At 41.4% G+C, this 17,121-nt stretch overlaps 3 protein-coding genes across 3 annotated transcripts; 1 reads left to right on the forward strand and 2 right to left on the reverse strand.

Moving 5' to 3' along the window:
* Window positions 1-1,708: 1,708 nt before the first annotated feature.
* Window positions 1,709-9,597, forward strand: katnal2 (katanin p60 subunit A-like 2; the record flags this gene model as incomplete). Its single annotated transcript, XM_083670457.1, has 16 exons — window positions 1,709-1,759; window positions 2,218-2,288; window positions 2,425-2,591; window positions 2,805-2,838; window positions 3,139-3,262; window positions 3,387-3,476; window positions 3,886-3,984; window positions 5,211-5,288; window positions 5,594-5,692; window positions 6,593-6,656; window positions 7,216-7,334; window positions 7,673-7,767; window positions 8,218-8,328; window positions 8,560-8,722; window positions 8,849-8,951; window positions 9,458-9,597. The coding sequence occupies 16 exons, from the start codon at window positions 1,709-1,711 to the stop codon at window positions 9,595-9,597; spliced, it is 1,608 nt and encodes a 535-aa protein (XP_083526583.1).
* Window positions 9,598-10,066: 469 nt separating this feature from the next.
* hdhd2 (haloacid dehalogenase-like hydrolase domain containing 2) lies at window positions 10,067-14,398 on the reverse strand. Its single transcript, XM_083669783.1, has 8 exons — window positions 14,341-14,398; window positions 13,831-13,903; window positions 13,377-13,489; window positions 12,433-12,641; window positions 12,135-12,219; window positions 11,617-11,833; window positions 11,120-11,183; window positions 10,067-11,016 (listed from the first exon to the last, which is right to left on the reverse strand). The coding sequence occupies exons 3-8, from the start codon at window positions 13,475-13,477 to the stop codon at window positions 10,913-10,915; spliced, it is 780 nt and encodes a 259-aa protein (XP_083525909.1). The 5' UTR covers window positions 13,478-13,489; window positions 13,831-13,903; window positions 14,341-14,398; the 3' UTR covers window positions 10,067-10,912.
* A 1,434-nt stretch (window positions 14,399-15,832) lies between these two features.
* On the reverse strand, window positions 15,833-17,091 carry ier3ip1 (immediate early response 3 interacting protein 1). Its single transcript, XM_083670718.1, has 3 exons — window positions 16,988-17,091; window positions 16,664-16,765; window positions 15,833-16,384 (listed from the first exon to the last, which is right to left on the reverse strand). The coding sequence occupies exons 1-3, from the start codon at window positions 17,076-17,078 to the stop codon at window positions 16,329-16,331; spliced, it is 249 nt and encodes an 82-aa protein (XP_083526844.1). The 5' UTR covers window positions 17,079-17,091; the 3' UTR covers window positions 15,833-16,328.
* Between the last annotated feature and the right edge of the window lie 30 nt (window positions 17,092-17,121).

The following is a 17,121-nucleotide window of genomic DNA, read 5'->3' on the forward strand; positions in this document are numbered from 1 at the left end:
TATGACCAGGTGCCATTGGCAGTCACAATGCTAGAAGAAGGAAGGATTAAAAAAATAAATAATAATATTACTCTCTATATCCTGTTGTCAACAGCCAGGCCTTTTTTTAGACCTCAAAGTGCCGCCCATCCTTTGTTGCCAGAGGAGGCAGGAAGGGAAAGGGATTAACATGGGAGGAGACTTTGCGGATAAACTAATGTGCCGAAATTGGAACTAACTTGTTTATGAGCTGAAGTTGATTTAAAAAATGAAAAGAAGTTATGACATAGTTTAAGGTGTCGGATATGGTATTCTATTATTCTGCTGCAACCCAGTCCAGAGATTTCCTTTGTATTCTAACGTGGAAATTTTGTTACCAACCCCCACTGCTGATAAAACAGAGAAAATAGTGATCTTTAGTGATCGTATGCTACAGTGACTTCTATTACAAGTAACATCAGACAACCGGGTGGATGCGTCAGTGACTCTTTTTTTAACACTTCCAATAAAAAGTAGTATAACTGTCATCTAGGAGAACGTGCTTAAGGCTCTTCTTGCACTAGATGGGGCTAAAGGCCCAGATTGTTTTTATTTGTAGATTGTCAGTAATGACGAAGAGGTTACTGGAAGAGCCTTGGGGAGAACTGGGAGAGAGCTGGGAGGAGACTGAATCATAACCAGAACAAACAAATAACCAGAACAAACAAATAACCTCTTAAACCTGACCGTCTGAGAGTCAGCATGCAGAGAGGGCTTCCGCTGGCAGCCTGTATTTATGGCCTGCCATGGTTAGGGTTAGGGTTAGGGTTAGTGTGCTCTTTACCACTGCAATGTGATTGTTAGAGGAAATGCTATGAAGATGATTGATGTGCGTTGATAGCGGTGAAAGTGGAATGCATTGGAAGTAGAATGACCTGTTGTATCACTACACAATTTAAAATAGAAAAGAAAATAGATAGAACATGAAAATTCATCAATTTAAGAATATACTGTATGTGTGTGTGTATATATATAGTTTGTAATGTGGTGTAATATTAAATTAAACTATATATATATAAAGCAAACATATATATATATATATATATATATATATATATATATATATATATATATATATAATTTTATTTAATATTACACCACCACCACATTACAAACTATTACTGGGTAGTTGAATATGCTAATGTAACAGTTAACTTTGCCTTGGTCTTTCCAAACTTGGTTGCTTGATATTCATTCATATGTTTACATCTTACACAGACATCTTGGAAAGAGTTCACTTTAGGCAAGCTTTCAGATGAGAAAGAATTATATTCCAGACGTGAATATAAAAAAATCATTAGGTTATGGACTCCTGTTCAGTTTGCATTCTCTTTGGTACAACTGTCGCAACAACCAATGAAAACGGAATCCGCACGCCGTAGGGGAGCGTGTCTCAAACGCGTGAACGTCCTTCCACCGGCCTGCCTCCGGACTGGACCTCACTTCACTTGTTTTGCTCTCACTCAGCCCTCTCAAATCAACAGCCATTGATAGTGTTATAATGTACATTTACATTATCCTCCTGCACATTTACCATGCTAGCTGAGGATTTGTTTGCATGCGGTTTGATGAGTCATCTGGTCCAGTGTCTTTGACTAACTACTAACCACCCACAGCTAGCTAACGTTACAAGTTACTACTAGTGTTAGCAAAGTGAGAGAGGCGACAACTTGCGTAGTTTCATTGTACAATGGAGCTTTCATATCAATCTATCAAAACCGCAAATCAAGCAAGAGAAGCGGTGAGTATCTTGTGCACTGTGCTCAATGTCTTAAGAAATACCTATATGCTTGTTTGCCTGTCTTTTGTTAAATCATGGGTCATTTGGGGTAGTTTAGGCCATACTAGTTAGCTAGTCAGCTGATGAACATGGAACATCTGGACCTTTCAACAGCAGCAAACACGCAGTATCAAACATGTAATTGACAAGTTGTATCTTATGATTTCCCTCTATTTAGCAAGATCTTTTTAAGTCAAAAAGGTGTATACAGTTGTATAAAGTTAGCTAGCTTGGTGTACAAAGTTACACGCATCAGTGGAGTCAGTCTGCGTCCTCCGTTGCCTAGGCAATCTGTCTGACATCAGACATGTATATGGCGCCACCTACTGGAAGATGTTGCAGACCTCTGATATTGTTACTGAAGGAAATGCATTTAATTGAATTTAATTGAATTTAATAAAACTTTTGTTCCACATTAGGATGAAATGAGAATAGAGGCCAGAAGAAGAAATTTACTCATATTGATCTTTCATCATTTAATGGAGGAAGGGTAAGTTTGATTTGCACCTGTGTCAAGCCTAATGTAGACTTTTAGTCTAGCCACTTATTGGAAAAGTAGCTTAAAATATGTTTGCTTTTGAATAGGCCTACTGGATACATGATGGTATGGGAACCTATGTTGTTAGGTACATGGATGCTGCCAACGCCTTGGAGCAAGAGACCAATGTAGGACTGCGCCGCTTTGAAGTCTGTGACAATATCGACCTTGACACAATATTGATGGAGTATGAAAGCTACTACTACATCAAATTTCAGAAGTATCCCAAGCTAACAAAGAAACTATCAGAACCAGGTTGGAAGGACAGAGCTACTTCACTGATCTGTTTGTTTACTCAATTTATTCACTATTATTGTTTACTCCAGATGGTGTGGGTTAAGTGTTTCCTTTTACCATTGAATAGGCGGGGAGGTTCTGTAATGCCCTGCCTAAAACATTTTGTCTTGTGTTTCCGAGTGAATCTTCATTCACACGTATTGTTTTAAATCTCAAAATGTTTCTCTCTAGTGGAAAGCAGACTTCCGAGAAGTGGCAAAAAAAGGTGAGAATGTTTTTACATCTATGTTTTCATCCATGTATACTACAATATGTGAAGGGTTTCATACCAAAATGCTATATATCTATTTGAAAACATGTTTGACATGAAACATTTATAATTAAGATTTTTTTCTGTATGAAAATAACTTAGCAATCATTTTAAAGGAAGGAAAGTATATTTTCGAAAATGGTGGATATTGCGTTTTGCATGTGGATTACATCGAGAGACTTTTGTCCATTTGACATGAAACCTCAATATCAAAAATGGTTGTTATGTAACCTCTCTTGTCTGTGTGTCCCTCAGGACCCCTTGTTCTGCAATCCAGCCTTTGCCCAGAATAAACTCTAGTCACAGACCCATGTCCAGGGGTGGGGTCAAAAAGGTGGAGTCCAAGGTCGCAGTCAAGGATGCCAGCAAAGCTGTAGGCGTACGTTGTAATTTACAAAAATATCATATGTATCTAAACAGAATATGCCCACAAATGTACATTTTCTATGTCCTGGACTGTCCTCATAAGATTGACACTCTGAATGTATTCTTCACTGCTGCAGGAGAATGGTAGATCCTCCCCGCCAGAGTTTGGCCTGAACGTGTCCTCCATCGTCCGCAATGGAGCAGGAGAGGGAGCGCAGATGAAGAAGGTTAATATGACAGACATTGTATGCGTCCCAATAGTCTGTCCTCTATTCCTTCCTCCCTTCCTTCTCAAAATGCAGTGGAGGAGAAGATCTAAGGTTCCTCCCCTTTGATATTCTCCTCATATGCGTTTTGAGAAGGAAGCGAGGGAGGAGGATATGAGGAATAGAGGACAGACTATTGGGACGACGGGGAGTTTTTAGAGTGTTTTGTGGGACTTGGTATTGTGCCTCTGCTGAATGAAGAAAAAGAGGATGGCCTTTGTAAACAATGATTTTTTTTCCACATACGTATCTGTACACAAGACATAGACTAGGCTAACTGATTAAGAGATGACTTGGGTAAATTTATCCCAACTGTGGTTGTTTCAGACTGACCAAACATTAGGGTGTATTGTATTATTGCCCCTGTTAGGGTCAGGTTTTAGACTACCGAAGTCTAATCCAGGACGCCATTAGAGGAGCCGCCAGTGACGCAGCGTCCCACAGTCTCTCCTGCCACCCAGACCCCATGGTAACTATGTACAGTGGTTTCGGTCGACATGACCTTCGTCAGATTGATGAAGGACATGTCGACCGAATTGTCCTGTTTTCAACCAGAATTGTTGAATAAAATGAAGATTGTATAGGCATTTAATTTATGGCAGCACCTCTACTGGGACATATGCCAGCGGTACCGTAAAAAGGCTGACTTGATGAATATATGAATGAGAGTTGTGTGTTGATGGCTTGACCACTCATTGACCAATCAAAATGCATTCCGTAGCCAAATATGTGAGGAGCTCAAGTCTGTATTTACCGTGTTTGACGGCTTGTGTTTTTTCCTCAACTTGGATTAACAGCAGGAGGACACGAGCGATAGGCTACACGTATATTGAATTGTCTGGTAGTTTATCAAATACAATCATATAATTGCATTGACAATTACATAATTAGGCAAACATTATCTAGGCTTGGTACACGTAGCCAACAGTCAGGCCACGTATCTCAATAGGCTTGCAAATGCGAAAATGAACATAACATCCTGATTGAGCCGATAATGTTGAGAATTTGTGAAACTTTCACATAACCTATGAATTTGTTGCCTAGAGCATTAATAAATATAGGCTAGACATTTAACATCCTATGAGACTATAGGCCTACTTTTCAAATGAACAGCATCCTGTTATGCGCCACCACTGTCAAAATTGTTCTCATAAACAGCTGCGTTTGCAATAAAAGGTGGTGCTTTAAGCTCCCTTGTGCTTCCTGAAAATGGCACTTTGGCGCATGTTTTTAAGGACACACCTCAAATAACGCCGCCCCTCTTAGAGCAGTGAGCTGATGTAAGACTGGTTAATTGTCAATCTTGGAGTTAGGGTTTGAAAATAACAGCCAACTTTTACAAGCTGAAATTGCCAACGTGCCTGACAATACCGTTGCTCTGCGCCCTGCCGAAAATAGAGCCCTCCCTCTCTAAACTATGTACTGTTGGCCATTGAGGGCAGTGTTAAGCTCTGAAGACTTTACTACACTTTACTACTACACTCAATCCAATGTTCTGAAACCTTTCTCATAGCATAGGATGTTTTGGTTCAGGATGAAGTTGCCCCCAGGTGCTGTTGATCTTGGATCAGTTTTTTGTTTTTGCCTCTGATAGTTACTGTTTGGGATTTGGGGAGGGTAAGCTTTTCCAAGATCAGAACCTATCGGCAACTTCACCCCAGAGCGTATGTCTCTCCCTCATCTCCTTTGTGGCAGGAGCGCCTTCTAAAACCCCTGAGTGCCTTCAGTGGGATGAATGCTGAAATGCGAGAGCTGGCTTCAGTTATAAGCAGGGTAAGAGAAGAACGATACACTCACCCCCTTCATAAGAACCGATTGCCTTGGAAAACATATACTAAATATGATGTCATAAGAGAAACAACATGGGCAAGATAAGATGACAAAAGAGCAGATGATGTGCTGTAGGCTACTTTTTTGTCTGTAATACTCAAATGTGACACTAGAGAGCAGTGAAGAGCTTCCTTAATTCGATGAGTGCTATGCCACTATTGTATCAAATGCTGTGTGTGTGTGTGGCATGCTTTGTATTAATGAAGGTCTAAGCTCCATCCCTCTTCTCCGTTGTCTTTCTCCTAAAGGATATCTATTTACACAACCCCAACGTGCGCTGGGACGACATTATAGGCCTGCAGGCGGCCAAGCGATTAGTCAAAGAGGCTGTCGTCTACCCCATTAAGGTATCCCCCCGCTAAGCACTGTGGTATTTTCCACCATGGCCGCCCCACTTCGATTCTGAATACGTCTCCACTAAAGGCCTACAGGAAACAGGGTCATGTTATTTCTTAAGGTGACATTAAATCCATACTTGAATACCACCCAATCTGTCCGGAACGGGGCCCCTCCTTCATCATCATCATCAGCCTCGCATGGTGATGACAACAAATACGTGTCCCGTTCCCCCGACGATTAGGTCAGAGAATGATTAGGTATTATTCGTCCTTCCTATATTCTAGTTGTGTGCACGGAGCAGGTGGGTTGATGTACTGTAGTACCAGCCAAAGAACATATAAGGACACGGAAGGAATTTATGATGATATCTGTGGCGCCACCTGCCAATATCTGCCATAGTTGTGTTCCTCTCTGCACTCCTCGAGCCCTGTCCTAGTTTGGGAACCCATCTCCCCTTAGCTGTTGGTGTGTCCAAGCCTTTGCTGGCCTGCTCCAGAGTTAACACTATTTTAATCATACACACTCATAGGTCTGTATAGTGTATTTGGAATAGGATGAAGTTGCCCCCCATGATCATGGGTCAGTTTTCTTATTTTTTCTTCAGTGGTATATGTTAGGATTTGCTAACAGTTAAGTTGCTTTGGAGCGACTTCACCCTAAAGCAAGTTGCTGCATTACATAATGCAAGGTTGAACAGAAAGGTTAGGTACTTTCTTCCCTTTGGGAAGTTTTTCCCTGGCTTGCTTTTTGAGGGTCTGTAGTCGGGTTATTGTCTATATTGATTATATTGTTTGTTGTTAAGCACTTTGTCACAAAATTGTTTTTGTGGAAAGGTCATACATATCATTGATTGGTTGACTGAGATTCATTTGACATGGTTGGATAACATGTCCTCATTCCTTCCTCAGTATCCACAGCTGTTCACGGGCATTCTGTCACCGTGGAAAGGTCTGCTGTTGTACGGACCACCAGGTAAGACCACCTCACGTCTGATGGTATTTCTTCTTCATTTGCACACTTTGCTTCCCTTTTAATTTTTTCCCCTCATCACCCAGATCTGGTTTGTGTATCACTCACTCTGTTCATCTCCTTCTCCCTCTTTCCCCGATCTGTCTCTGTAGACGGATTTTGGTGGCGCCAGCCTTGATTTAAATGTGTATACCTATTTACAGTTGAATGAGCACGCCTGGCGGACATCCTGAAGAAATCGCACCCTCGCCATTTGTCAATTCCTTGTCCTTTGTTGGGAATGATACTGAAGGAAAGGGACAACAAGATGTTCTTTGAGTTACCCAGTTAATGAATCTAGGATCCGATATGATCGATTGCCTGTCACACAGGGATGAGCAAAGCTCATTCAGCTTTAAATAGGTACATACATATGCATGTTTAAATCAGGACTGGCACCACCAAAATCCGTCTACATCTCCCTGCCCCGTCTCTATTACCCTGCCCTGCCCTGTGTCTGTCTTACATCTCTGTAAACCCGGTATCTCTCTCTCTTTTATTCATGAACTCCTCCCTCACCCAGGCACAGGTAAGACCTTGTTGGCAAAGGCTGTAGCTACCGAGTGCAACACCACCTTTTTCAACATCTCAGCTTCCAGCATTGTCAGCAAGTGGAGGGGAGACTCAGAGAAGCTGGTCAGGGTGGGTGGTTTTCAATTCCTCTGGTGTCTGCTGTTTTATCAACACCTTACTCTAGCACTGGCACTGTTACCCAGGCCCAAAATGAGCGTTTGCTTGAGCCTGCCTGGAGAGCCAAATAGGTGGGGGTTTGCACTTTTCGGACTATTCCATTGGTTCTATTGTGCCAGGCAAACTCAATCAAGCACAGAAAAGTACTTGAAATGATTTAAAATATTATTTGAACCCAGTTCTGCTGTTACCAATGGCAGCTTCAAAACAAACCCATGTCTGTGCGTCTTTGTGTCTGTGTGTGTGTGTGTCTATGCACCTGTGCGTCTGTGTGCGTGCATCCTCAACAGGTTTTGTTTGAGCTTGCTCGCTACCACGCCCCTTCTACTGTGTTCCTGGATGAACTGGAGTCAGTGATGAGCCAGAGAGGGTCCACCAGCCAAGGGTGAGAGACAAGGACTGTGCCAACTCATACGTCTCTTACAATGACCCTAATTCACCATCAACATGTACATGATCATTAGTATTTAAAGGTGCACTCTGCAGTGTTTTAACAATAATTTTGACTTTATATATATATCAGCTTACTATGTTATAATGACAAAAGTGACATTATTTGGAGGAATGTGAAATATTGGTTAAAAGGGCCTTTTGCATGATTTGCAGCAAGGATGGCATTGCACTGGGCAAGCCATTGTTTTTTGAATGCAGACGTTTGGGGTAGCCCAAGCCCAGGATTAAATATCATTGAACTTTGACCGGTGACTGCACTGGACCCCCCGTGGACGGCAGCGCATGCCACTTCTCAAGTGAAAGTCCCTTGTGGCTCCAGTGGTGTCTGAGTATTTCCCAGCTCAATAGCTGCTTATCCGATATCCATGATTTCTCTGTCTAGCGGAGATCACGAGGGCAGTCGCAGGATGAAGACCGAACTGCTGGTTCAGATGGACGGGCTGGCCAAATCAGACGACCTGGTCTTCGTGCTGGCTGCTTCTAACCTACCGTGGTGAGGAGCTGTAACGGTGTCCCAAATGAGGTTTCCAGGATCATTAACAGATGTGATTCTCTTTGCGCAGCAAGACAGCATGTTCATTCATTTGAAATGCAGTTAGCGTTCTTTCATTTGAATGGTCCATATCCTTTTTGCGTTATTGTGGAAACCTGTTACCTGCAATTGATTTATGTAAGACCGGAGTGTGTCTCTCTCTCTCTCTCTATCTCTCTCTCTCTCTCTCAGGGAGCTGGACCATGCCATGCTGAGGCGGTTGGAGAAGAGGATTTTGGTGGGCCTTCCTTCCGGCCCTGCACGACAAGCCATGGTCTCTCATTGGTTGCCACCACTCAGCTGCAATGGAGGGGTGGAGCTACGCACAGAGCTAGCCTATGAAACACTTGCACAGGTAGGCCAAGGAAGGGAGTACGTCAAAATGCATCCTTTTTTTATCGGAGAGCATGTACCTATGTTACCAGAAATGTGCCAAGTCTATTGAGAAAACAACAATGGTAATGTGTGTCACTTGTTCCAGGAGATGGAGGGTTACTCTGGATCAGATATCAAGCTAGTGTGTAAGGAGGCTGCTATGAGACCTGTCCGCAAAATCTTTGATGCTCTCGAGAGTCACCAGGAGGGTAAGACAGACACCGATGTCACCTTGACCTCTGTTCTGAGCACACCAACAACATGAAAGCAATAATCTTCCCTTTATCTAGCACTGTTTCTAGCACTTCTTCTTCTAGAAAGTCTTACTTGCGATGATTGGGATGTACACGTAGGTGTTTCACTTACTTTAGGCTAAAGTACTGATTGGAAGCTGCTCTGGATAAGACTGAATGACTAAAATGTCAAAATGTAAATTCACTATAGCCCTGTCCAGAAACAATGTCCAGTCATGTCTCCCCAAACACTTGTAAATGTGGATAGGTATAAGCAATACACACGTTCCACTGTACACTCTGATAGGCTATGTTTAATTTTCGCCATCTTGCCTGTGATACCTATCTAATCCTTCCAGATCTACATTACACAAGTGGTCCAGGTAGTAGGGTTGTTCCTCAACAGGTTATAGAACTGTATAGAATTTCCACTCACCTGACCAATCAGAAGCACTAATACGGTACATTGTCCCTCCTCAAAGGAAAGTCCGAAATGCCTATCATTGAGCTGGAAACCGTGACGACAGTGGACTTCCTGGAGGTGATTGCTCACACCAAACCCTCGGCCAGGAACCTGAAGGACAAATACAGCGCCTGGGAGAAGGAGTACGAGTCGGTGTGAACCACACACACACACACACACACACACACACACACACACACACACACTTCACAACATTGCAGAAAAATATTTGATTCATACTCGACTCCCTCGTCTTAATGATGTTCTAAACAGCTTATTTCTTTCTGAATGTCCTGTAACCTTCCAAACGTATAGAAGCGCTATACATAGATATACATATAGAAGCACAACTCTACTACTCTATACTCATTACATTACTCTATACATTTCTATAAATTCTGCATTCGATCCTCATTAACAGGGCTGTGAGAGAGCATTCCAATCACACTAGATCATTTTTTAGGTATTCAAACAGCGCCAGAGTCTGTAACCACACTTCCAGCAGCTCTGTGGTCTGTCTGTGTTCTGTAAACATATCACCAAAAATACTTATACACAACTCTATTTATAACAAACTAACAAACTCTATTCTGTTGTCATTGTTGGTGGCTCACCTTTTAAAACAAGGTTACGTTATGGTACTCCATTGGAAATCAATAGAATTGCAAGAATGTAATGTTGTTACTGTTTTATTGATCTTCTCCTTCTGTTAGAGAAAATAAAGTCACTCGTAGTCATTTTCATATTTTTTAAATTAAAATTGTTCTTATTGTTATTGTTCATGGTCAACTGTTCTGTTTTATGTGAGGCTTGACATTTGCCATTGTTGCATGAGATTGCTGACAATGTATCAAACTCATATGGTGGGATGCAGTTTCTAACACTGAATAAATACATGATCGAAAACGCTTGACACCAATTACAAACAGTCCTGCTGTGAAAAGTTATGTCTGTGTACATACCCATGAAACATACAAATACCAATGAATCATCTGAACAAAAAGTGCACATTTACAGTATGTGTTCATCCTGCAGCACAGACATTATCACTCATCAGTACTGTAGCTCCAGTGATACCAGGAGTGCATTCTACCATTAACAGATGATTCTAGAAGAAGTGTTAAACATTGCGGCTACCGCATCAGTATGACATCACGATCATATGCACAGGATGGGCGTGTTCCAGTACATTGCAGTTAGTCTGTACCTATCAACCAATGGTTGCATTCCATGTCATCGACTGCGCAGTGGAGTAAGCAGATTGCGATGTCATATGACGCAGTTAGTTGTGAAAAGTGCTCCTCGGCAACTCGAAGTTTACCAGCAACACTTTGTGTAGAGCTCCCCATTGGTTAATTCTGAGATAGCTCCGAGTGGGAAACTCAGAGATCTCAAAGTAATGAGAGTTGCCCAGTTTCTGAGAAGCACTTGAATCCTGTATTAATCGACATGCGAGGCGTTGGTGGATGTGTAGCTAGATGAGGTGTTGGAGAATGTGGTCCACTGCTTGAGGGAAGTTGTCACAGGTCACAAGCGGAAGGGGCTTGATTTTGCTCTCATCACCAGCTCTGTATTTACCTACAGAAGACAAAATCCATTTCATGTTTTGTCGCGTGATAAATGATTGACACCTGTTGATCCAATGCTGTCAAAGCACTTTTAGACATTTCCTGTCTCTTACCAGTTTTGACTAGGATTCCCAGCATGCCAGCATTCTGAGCCCCGCCTACATCATCCCTGGCATCCTGTCAGGTGTCGACAGAAACATGACAAAACTCAAATGATTAGGAAGCTGTAATTCCAAATCACATCAAATGGTCTGATGAAGGTTGTGAGACTGAAACATGTTTTTAATGTGAGCTAAATATAATCCTGTATTTTTCTATTGACAGAGTCAACAAACATTCAAATCACGTCACTTAGTCTTTAAGGACACTAAACATGCTATTATAATATATTTTTATTTCCCGTGTCATGTGTAATGGGGGTGATTTGGTGAGCCACACTCGTGTAATGATGAGTAATCTTTCCTGAGACCTGAACACAAGCATTAGCTCCCTAAAATAAAGCTTAGGCTTTAGCTCCATGGGCTAACAGTGTTGTGGCACACAGGCGACATGGATTTAAAAACAGGGCAGTCAGGTAACACATGGCAATTGTAGCTAGCTAGCTACTCACGTCCCCAATCATCACAGCTTCTTCAGGGGAGCAGTCCAGGTCTCGCAGTGCCTCCAGGAAGAAGGTCTTCTCAGGCTTCCCCACCACCGTAGCCTTGGCCTCTGTAGCGTACTCTAGCCCCGTCACAAACGCACCTGGGCCCAAGGCCAGGCCATCCTTCCTCTTGTAGTAGCGAGCCTTGTGAATGGCAAAGAGGGGAGCCCCATCTAAGATGAGCCTAGTAAGAATGGACAACATGGGGAGAAATGTGGATGACATAACAGAATGTATGGAATCATATCAGGGTCAAGTTTAAGGGGATAGTTCACCCAAATTACAAAATCCGTAGATGGAAAAGATCTAAAGGTTTGCGTAACTTGCAGTGGCTATTCAAGCAAATGTGAACCGCGGATTACAGACGCTCCTTGCCCATAGACTACTTTCAAGGTAAGGAGCAATCAGTTTAGTAATGTGGGTGAACTATCTCTTCAAAAGGTGGTACCGGGAGGTGGGGAGCCTATGAGGCCTAAGTTAATTACCTGAAGGCCTCGTTAAGCCTCTGATAGTTGAAGTGGTCGGGAGCTAATCCTATCACAACAGCGTTGGGATCCGATGTCTCAATGCCTACAGCACAAATGAGTAGTGTAAGAAGTTTATAACCCGTTAAATATCATCAGGTGTGATTATGGGAAGATGCATATCTGCTAATGAATATGAGGGCAGTCTTACATAAGCTAGCGGACATTGAAACATTTCCACTTAATAAAAAAAAAACGTTCAACTTGGCACAACCTATGGCCTCATCTAAACCTTACTTAATACCACACCTCACCTCACCTGAGAAGTCCTCAAGTGCGCTATCCTCCAGTAACAGCAGGGGGCGCACCTGCCTCTGCTCCACAAGGTTACGTGCCGCGGTGAGGGATGTGAAGATCTCGTGCTCCTGGATGTGGAAGTTCAGACGGTGCAGACGCTCCAACAGGTTACGCTTGCACTCCTTGGTGGTGTTGGTCACAAACTTCACAGCCACGGGCGCTTGTCGTAACCTGTACATTTAGATCAGAGGCAGAATTGGTGGAGCTGGTGGAGGGAGAAATCAATAGGATAGGCTCATTTTTATGGATGGAGCGGAATGAGGAATGGTATTAAACACATTTTGATACCATTCCTCATTCCATTCCATGCATGAATGGATGCATGTTTCCAGTGATAAAATCAATAATGCCAACACTGGAAAATATAACCTGAGCAAAATTACAGGAATGGGCGGATATTTGTAGAGGGATAACAGGGACTACCTGAGTGGTATATCTGGGTCAAATACATCATGTTAAAGGTAGACTCTGGGATATGACATCACTCCTGTGAGAGCGGCCACTTGTTTCACTGCCCTCCAACATAAGATGGCAGACCACATGCACAAATCACATTCAACTCTACAGTATCTTTTCCTACCTTCTCTGAAATGTCTTTGGTTTGGATTTGAATTTTTAACTTTGGATTTTGGCTCTGTCACAACCTGCTCTATTCTCTAGTCTGTTGCATCTCCAGTTTTTAAAGTCCGGCAGTGTTGCCCTGATCGTTTTGCTATGACATCATATCCCAAAGTATTTCCTTAAATCACGTCTCAAATATTTGAGGCTGCACTGAGGTAGAAGGGACCCATGGAATGGTTAACTAAATTCAAACTAAATCAAGCACACCTCAAATAGGCCACTTCCTAAGTATTTGACATGCACTTGACCCAGGTCTTCTGGTGGTTGAGTGGATAGTGGACACACCTGATTAGGGCGTCTTGGGACCCGGGCACGGCTGCATCCTCAATATGGAGAGTCCCGCTGAGGTCAATAAGCACGGCTTTCAGTGCCCGTCGGGTTACCATGACGCCAGGTACCTGACATTACGCAAGCCAGACATAAGCCTATCAGAAGTGATGTGGACTAGAGGAAATACACCATACTGACTTTCTTTATCTACTGTAGTCTGTCAGTCCACACACACACACACACACACACACACACACACACACACACACACACACACACACACACACACACACACACACAGTATTTCCACATTAACGTTTCCAAAAATGTGCTTAGACAAAAAACAAACATCAAGCTCTGATTATCGACCCAGGTCCCAAGCTGACAGTAAATTCTAAGGTATTTTAATAATAATAATCATAATACACATCAGTACAGGAATTTGGGGGATTATTGGTTGCGCACAAACCTCTGGTGCCCAAACTGGAAGGACGATCCCCTATTATTTAGAGATGTTGGATTTTTGTCATGTAGTTATCAGTCTGGAAATACAATTAATACTCTTATTCATCATCCCAATGTGGATTAAATACATTGAGAGGCTGTTGAGCTGCCAAGACATGGGAATTGTGTGCATATCTGATCTGTATCTGACATCATGATTCATATGGGGTTTAACAATGTAGCCTAAGCAAAGCCTCTTTAAAGTAAATACGTTAGATAATTTCACTTTATGGGATGGGTTGACGAGAGGTCTAAATCAAACCATGCATTTCACTGGTAAAAGCAGGTTGGTGAGTTAGCGAACTAGCTACTACAGCCTGCAAGACAAGCGTGACAGCATTTTGTAGAGTAATCTATACCAAGTTAGCTACAGCTACTATCTTATGCAAGGGCAAGACAATGACAATATAAATAGATCAGCTTTAAGATATGTTTTTAGTTTCATGTTAAGTAAGTTAACTTCAGAATACAACACCTTGTTCTTCTCTCTCTGCCTTGCCGCTTGTTTGTGTTTTGAGGTCCTTCGTGTCGGCTGTCGGGTTGATAGCTGTCTATCAAACTGCCTGTATTTTTGTATTTATTTTTGTACAGTTCCAAACTGACAATGGGTCATGGAACAGAGTTGTACACACACACAGACACAGACACAGACACAGACACACACAGACACACACACACACACACACACACACACACACACACACACACAGACAGACACAGACACACACACACACACACACACACACACACACACACACACACACACACACACACACACACACACACACACACACACACACACACACACACTCATGTTATTCTCCCAATGAACATTAATCATATAAGAGGGTTATCCATGGAACAGATTAATCACTCATTAAAAGAAAAACATATGTAGCCTATTTCAATAACAAGTAGCAGATGTATCGCATTAGCATGTATTTTTGTGCATAAATCGATTTAATATTGGAGACAGCATTAACACAGCTCAAAATCTCTTTTGCACATTGCCAATACACACTCACAGCCTTTTTTAAATGGTAATTCTACAAAACAAAATAACTGTATTGTTTGTTTGATATTTTTGGTTATCTATGGAAAATCTTCAAACACAACTATAGTGTACACAATTAGACACATTTTAATTAAGAATTGTATGTTTAATCACTTATACTACTTTTAAAATTGACCAAAAACGACCCTCAAAATATGAATAATCAACAATGTAATCACTGGACAATTTGGGGGGTTTCATTCAGATATAGAGATAACTCACTGCCTTACAAAACATCCTGAACTGATTCTCTGTCACATTGTATGAATAGGTCTACTGACCTGTGATGCATCACTGTTAAGAGTGATAGAGCCACATTATCACAGACTAAGATTATGGCAAATTATCTTAGATAAAACTGGGTTTAAGGGTCTAATCCCTCTCATAAACATATGGTCATAATTCCATAGAAAATATCCTCCTTTCGTGTATTTAGGATCAAACTACTGTTAATAAACATGTCTCTCCATGCAGCTCAGTGGCGAATACAACTTGGAGAATGATAATTCAAATCATATGGGGATAAACAAATGACAAATGACTGCACTAGAGGTTACACAGGGTCAGTTAAATTAAATAATCTATCTGCAGGAAATTAGATGTAAGAGACCATAGAGCTTGTGTAAATCCACCAGTATGGTTGGTGTTATGTTGAGCCTTATTTAGTAGGCCTAACATTTGTTGAAACCTTGGACACCAGCCTTGAGGATAACCTTGTTGAGATGTTCTAACAAGCAACATAACAAATGATATACTTTTCTAATAAAAATAATACTAAACCAAAATACATCCTTTGATCTTTCCACCAGAAACAATGCAACACACATGGCAAACAGATTATTGATGCAAATAGTTTTTTATTTTACATAAGAATGTTTAAAACCATTTTATTAATTACTTACATTAGATATTAAAAAAACAAAGATGTATACATTTCTATCAATTCCTCCCACATATATCGCAGCAAACATGTGAAACTTGTAAAGTATTATGAATGAACTGGATTGCACCGCTTCCTACACAATAAGTAGGATCATTAGAGATTTCAATAACAATGTAGAACATATAAAGATATGCCAGTAAAGGATTAAAGACAAAGAGAATAGCACACAGAGATGAAACTAACAAATCACAATATCTGATATCTGGGATATTGATCAAAATCTCTTAAAAACAATACTGGACTACATTTAACATTTGGGGTATGAAAAGCTGTTGTTATCAAATCTTTCTGTATAAAAAAGGAGGATGTGTGTCATAGATTTAAAAACTCAGTGGTGGTGGAGGACTCAAGGCATTCTGCTCTCTTAACAGACCGAGCTCTAAACAAAGACAGGATTTTTTTGTCTTCTTCCATATTTCAGTCCTCAGTTCCTCTTTGGAGATTTGTGTGTCCTGAGCTGCCGCCCTCACCCAAACAGAAGCAGCAGGACGATGCTGACTGAATTCACTAGTATCAAGGGCACTGTAAACAATAGACAAAAGAGTACACTTTCAGGCAAGATGCTTCTTTAATATGAAAAAAGGTAGAGAATATGCATTCAATGGTCTGAAATCATGTGAAATTAAGCAATGTTTATTCTGAAAATAATTCTAGAATTAGATTAAAAAAATTAAAAAAAAAAAAAATTAACCTACTAGTGCAACTAAAATATCATTCAACAACACTGTCTTATTCAACAACACTGCTTATCATGAAACATCATGAATTCTTAATTAGCATCTCAAAACAACAATGCCACACCTCTCATAACGGTTCTCACTGATCGGATCAGCGTCAGAAGTTGTGCTTTCATTCCAGGGTCATCGCCGAATCCTCCAATTCCTTGGTCTGCCCCCCAGCCAACTGGTAAGAGAGAACGTTACAGTTGGAAGCAGTAAACCTTCTTCGGAGATAACATTAGCGACTATCATCAGCATCACATTCACTGGTACTGCGATGGGGGGGGCGCAAGGTTTCGAGCTGGTGATGCCTACAGTATCTAATGCAGTTTGCTTTACATTGTCACACGCTCACACAAGTGTAATGCTTGGTATGTGCAATGTACGAACGAAAAATGTCACTTACTTTTGCTGAGGAACCTCTCTTCATGCAAAACTGCAACAGCATTAACACATAAAATAGCTGTTTGAATCAGGGAGTACAGAGTAAACGCCATGCTGGCAGCTTTTCGTCCCTGCCCTCTTCTGATGACAATCGTA

Source organism: Argentina silus (genome assembly GCF_951799395.1).
Source record: "Argentina silus genome assembly, chromosome: 5".
Taxonomy (NCBI): domain Eukaryota; kingdom Metazoa; phylum Chordata; class Actinopteri; order Argentiniformes; family Argentinidae; genus Argentina; species Argentina silus.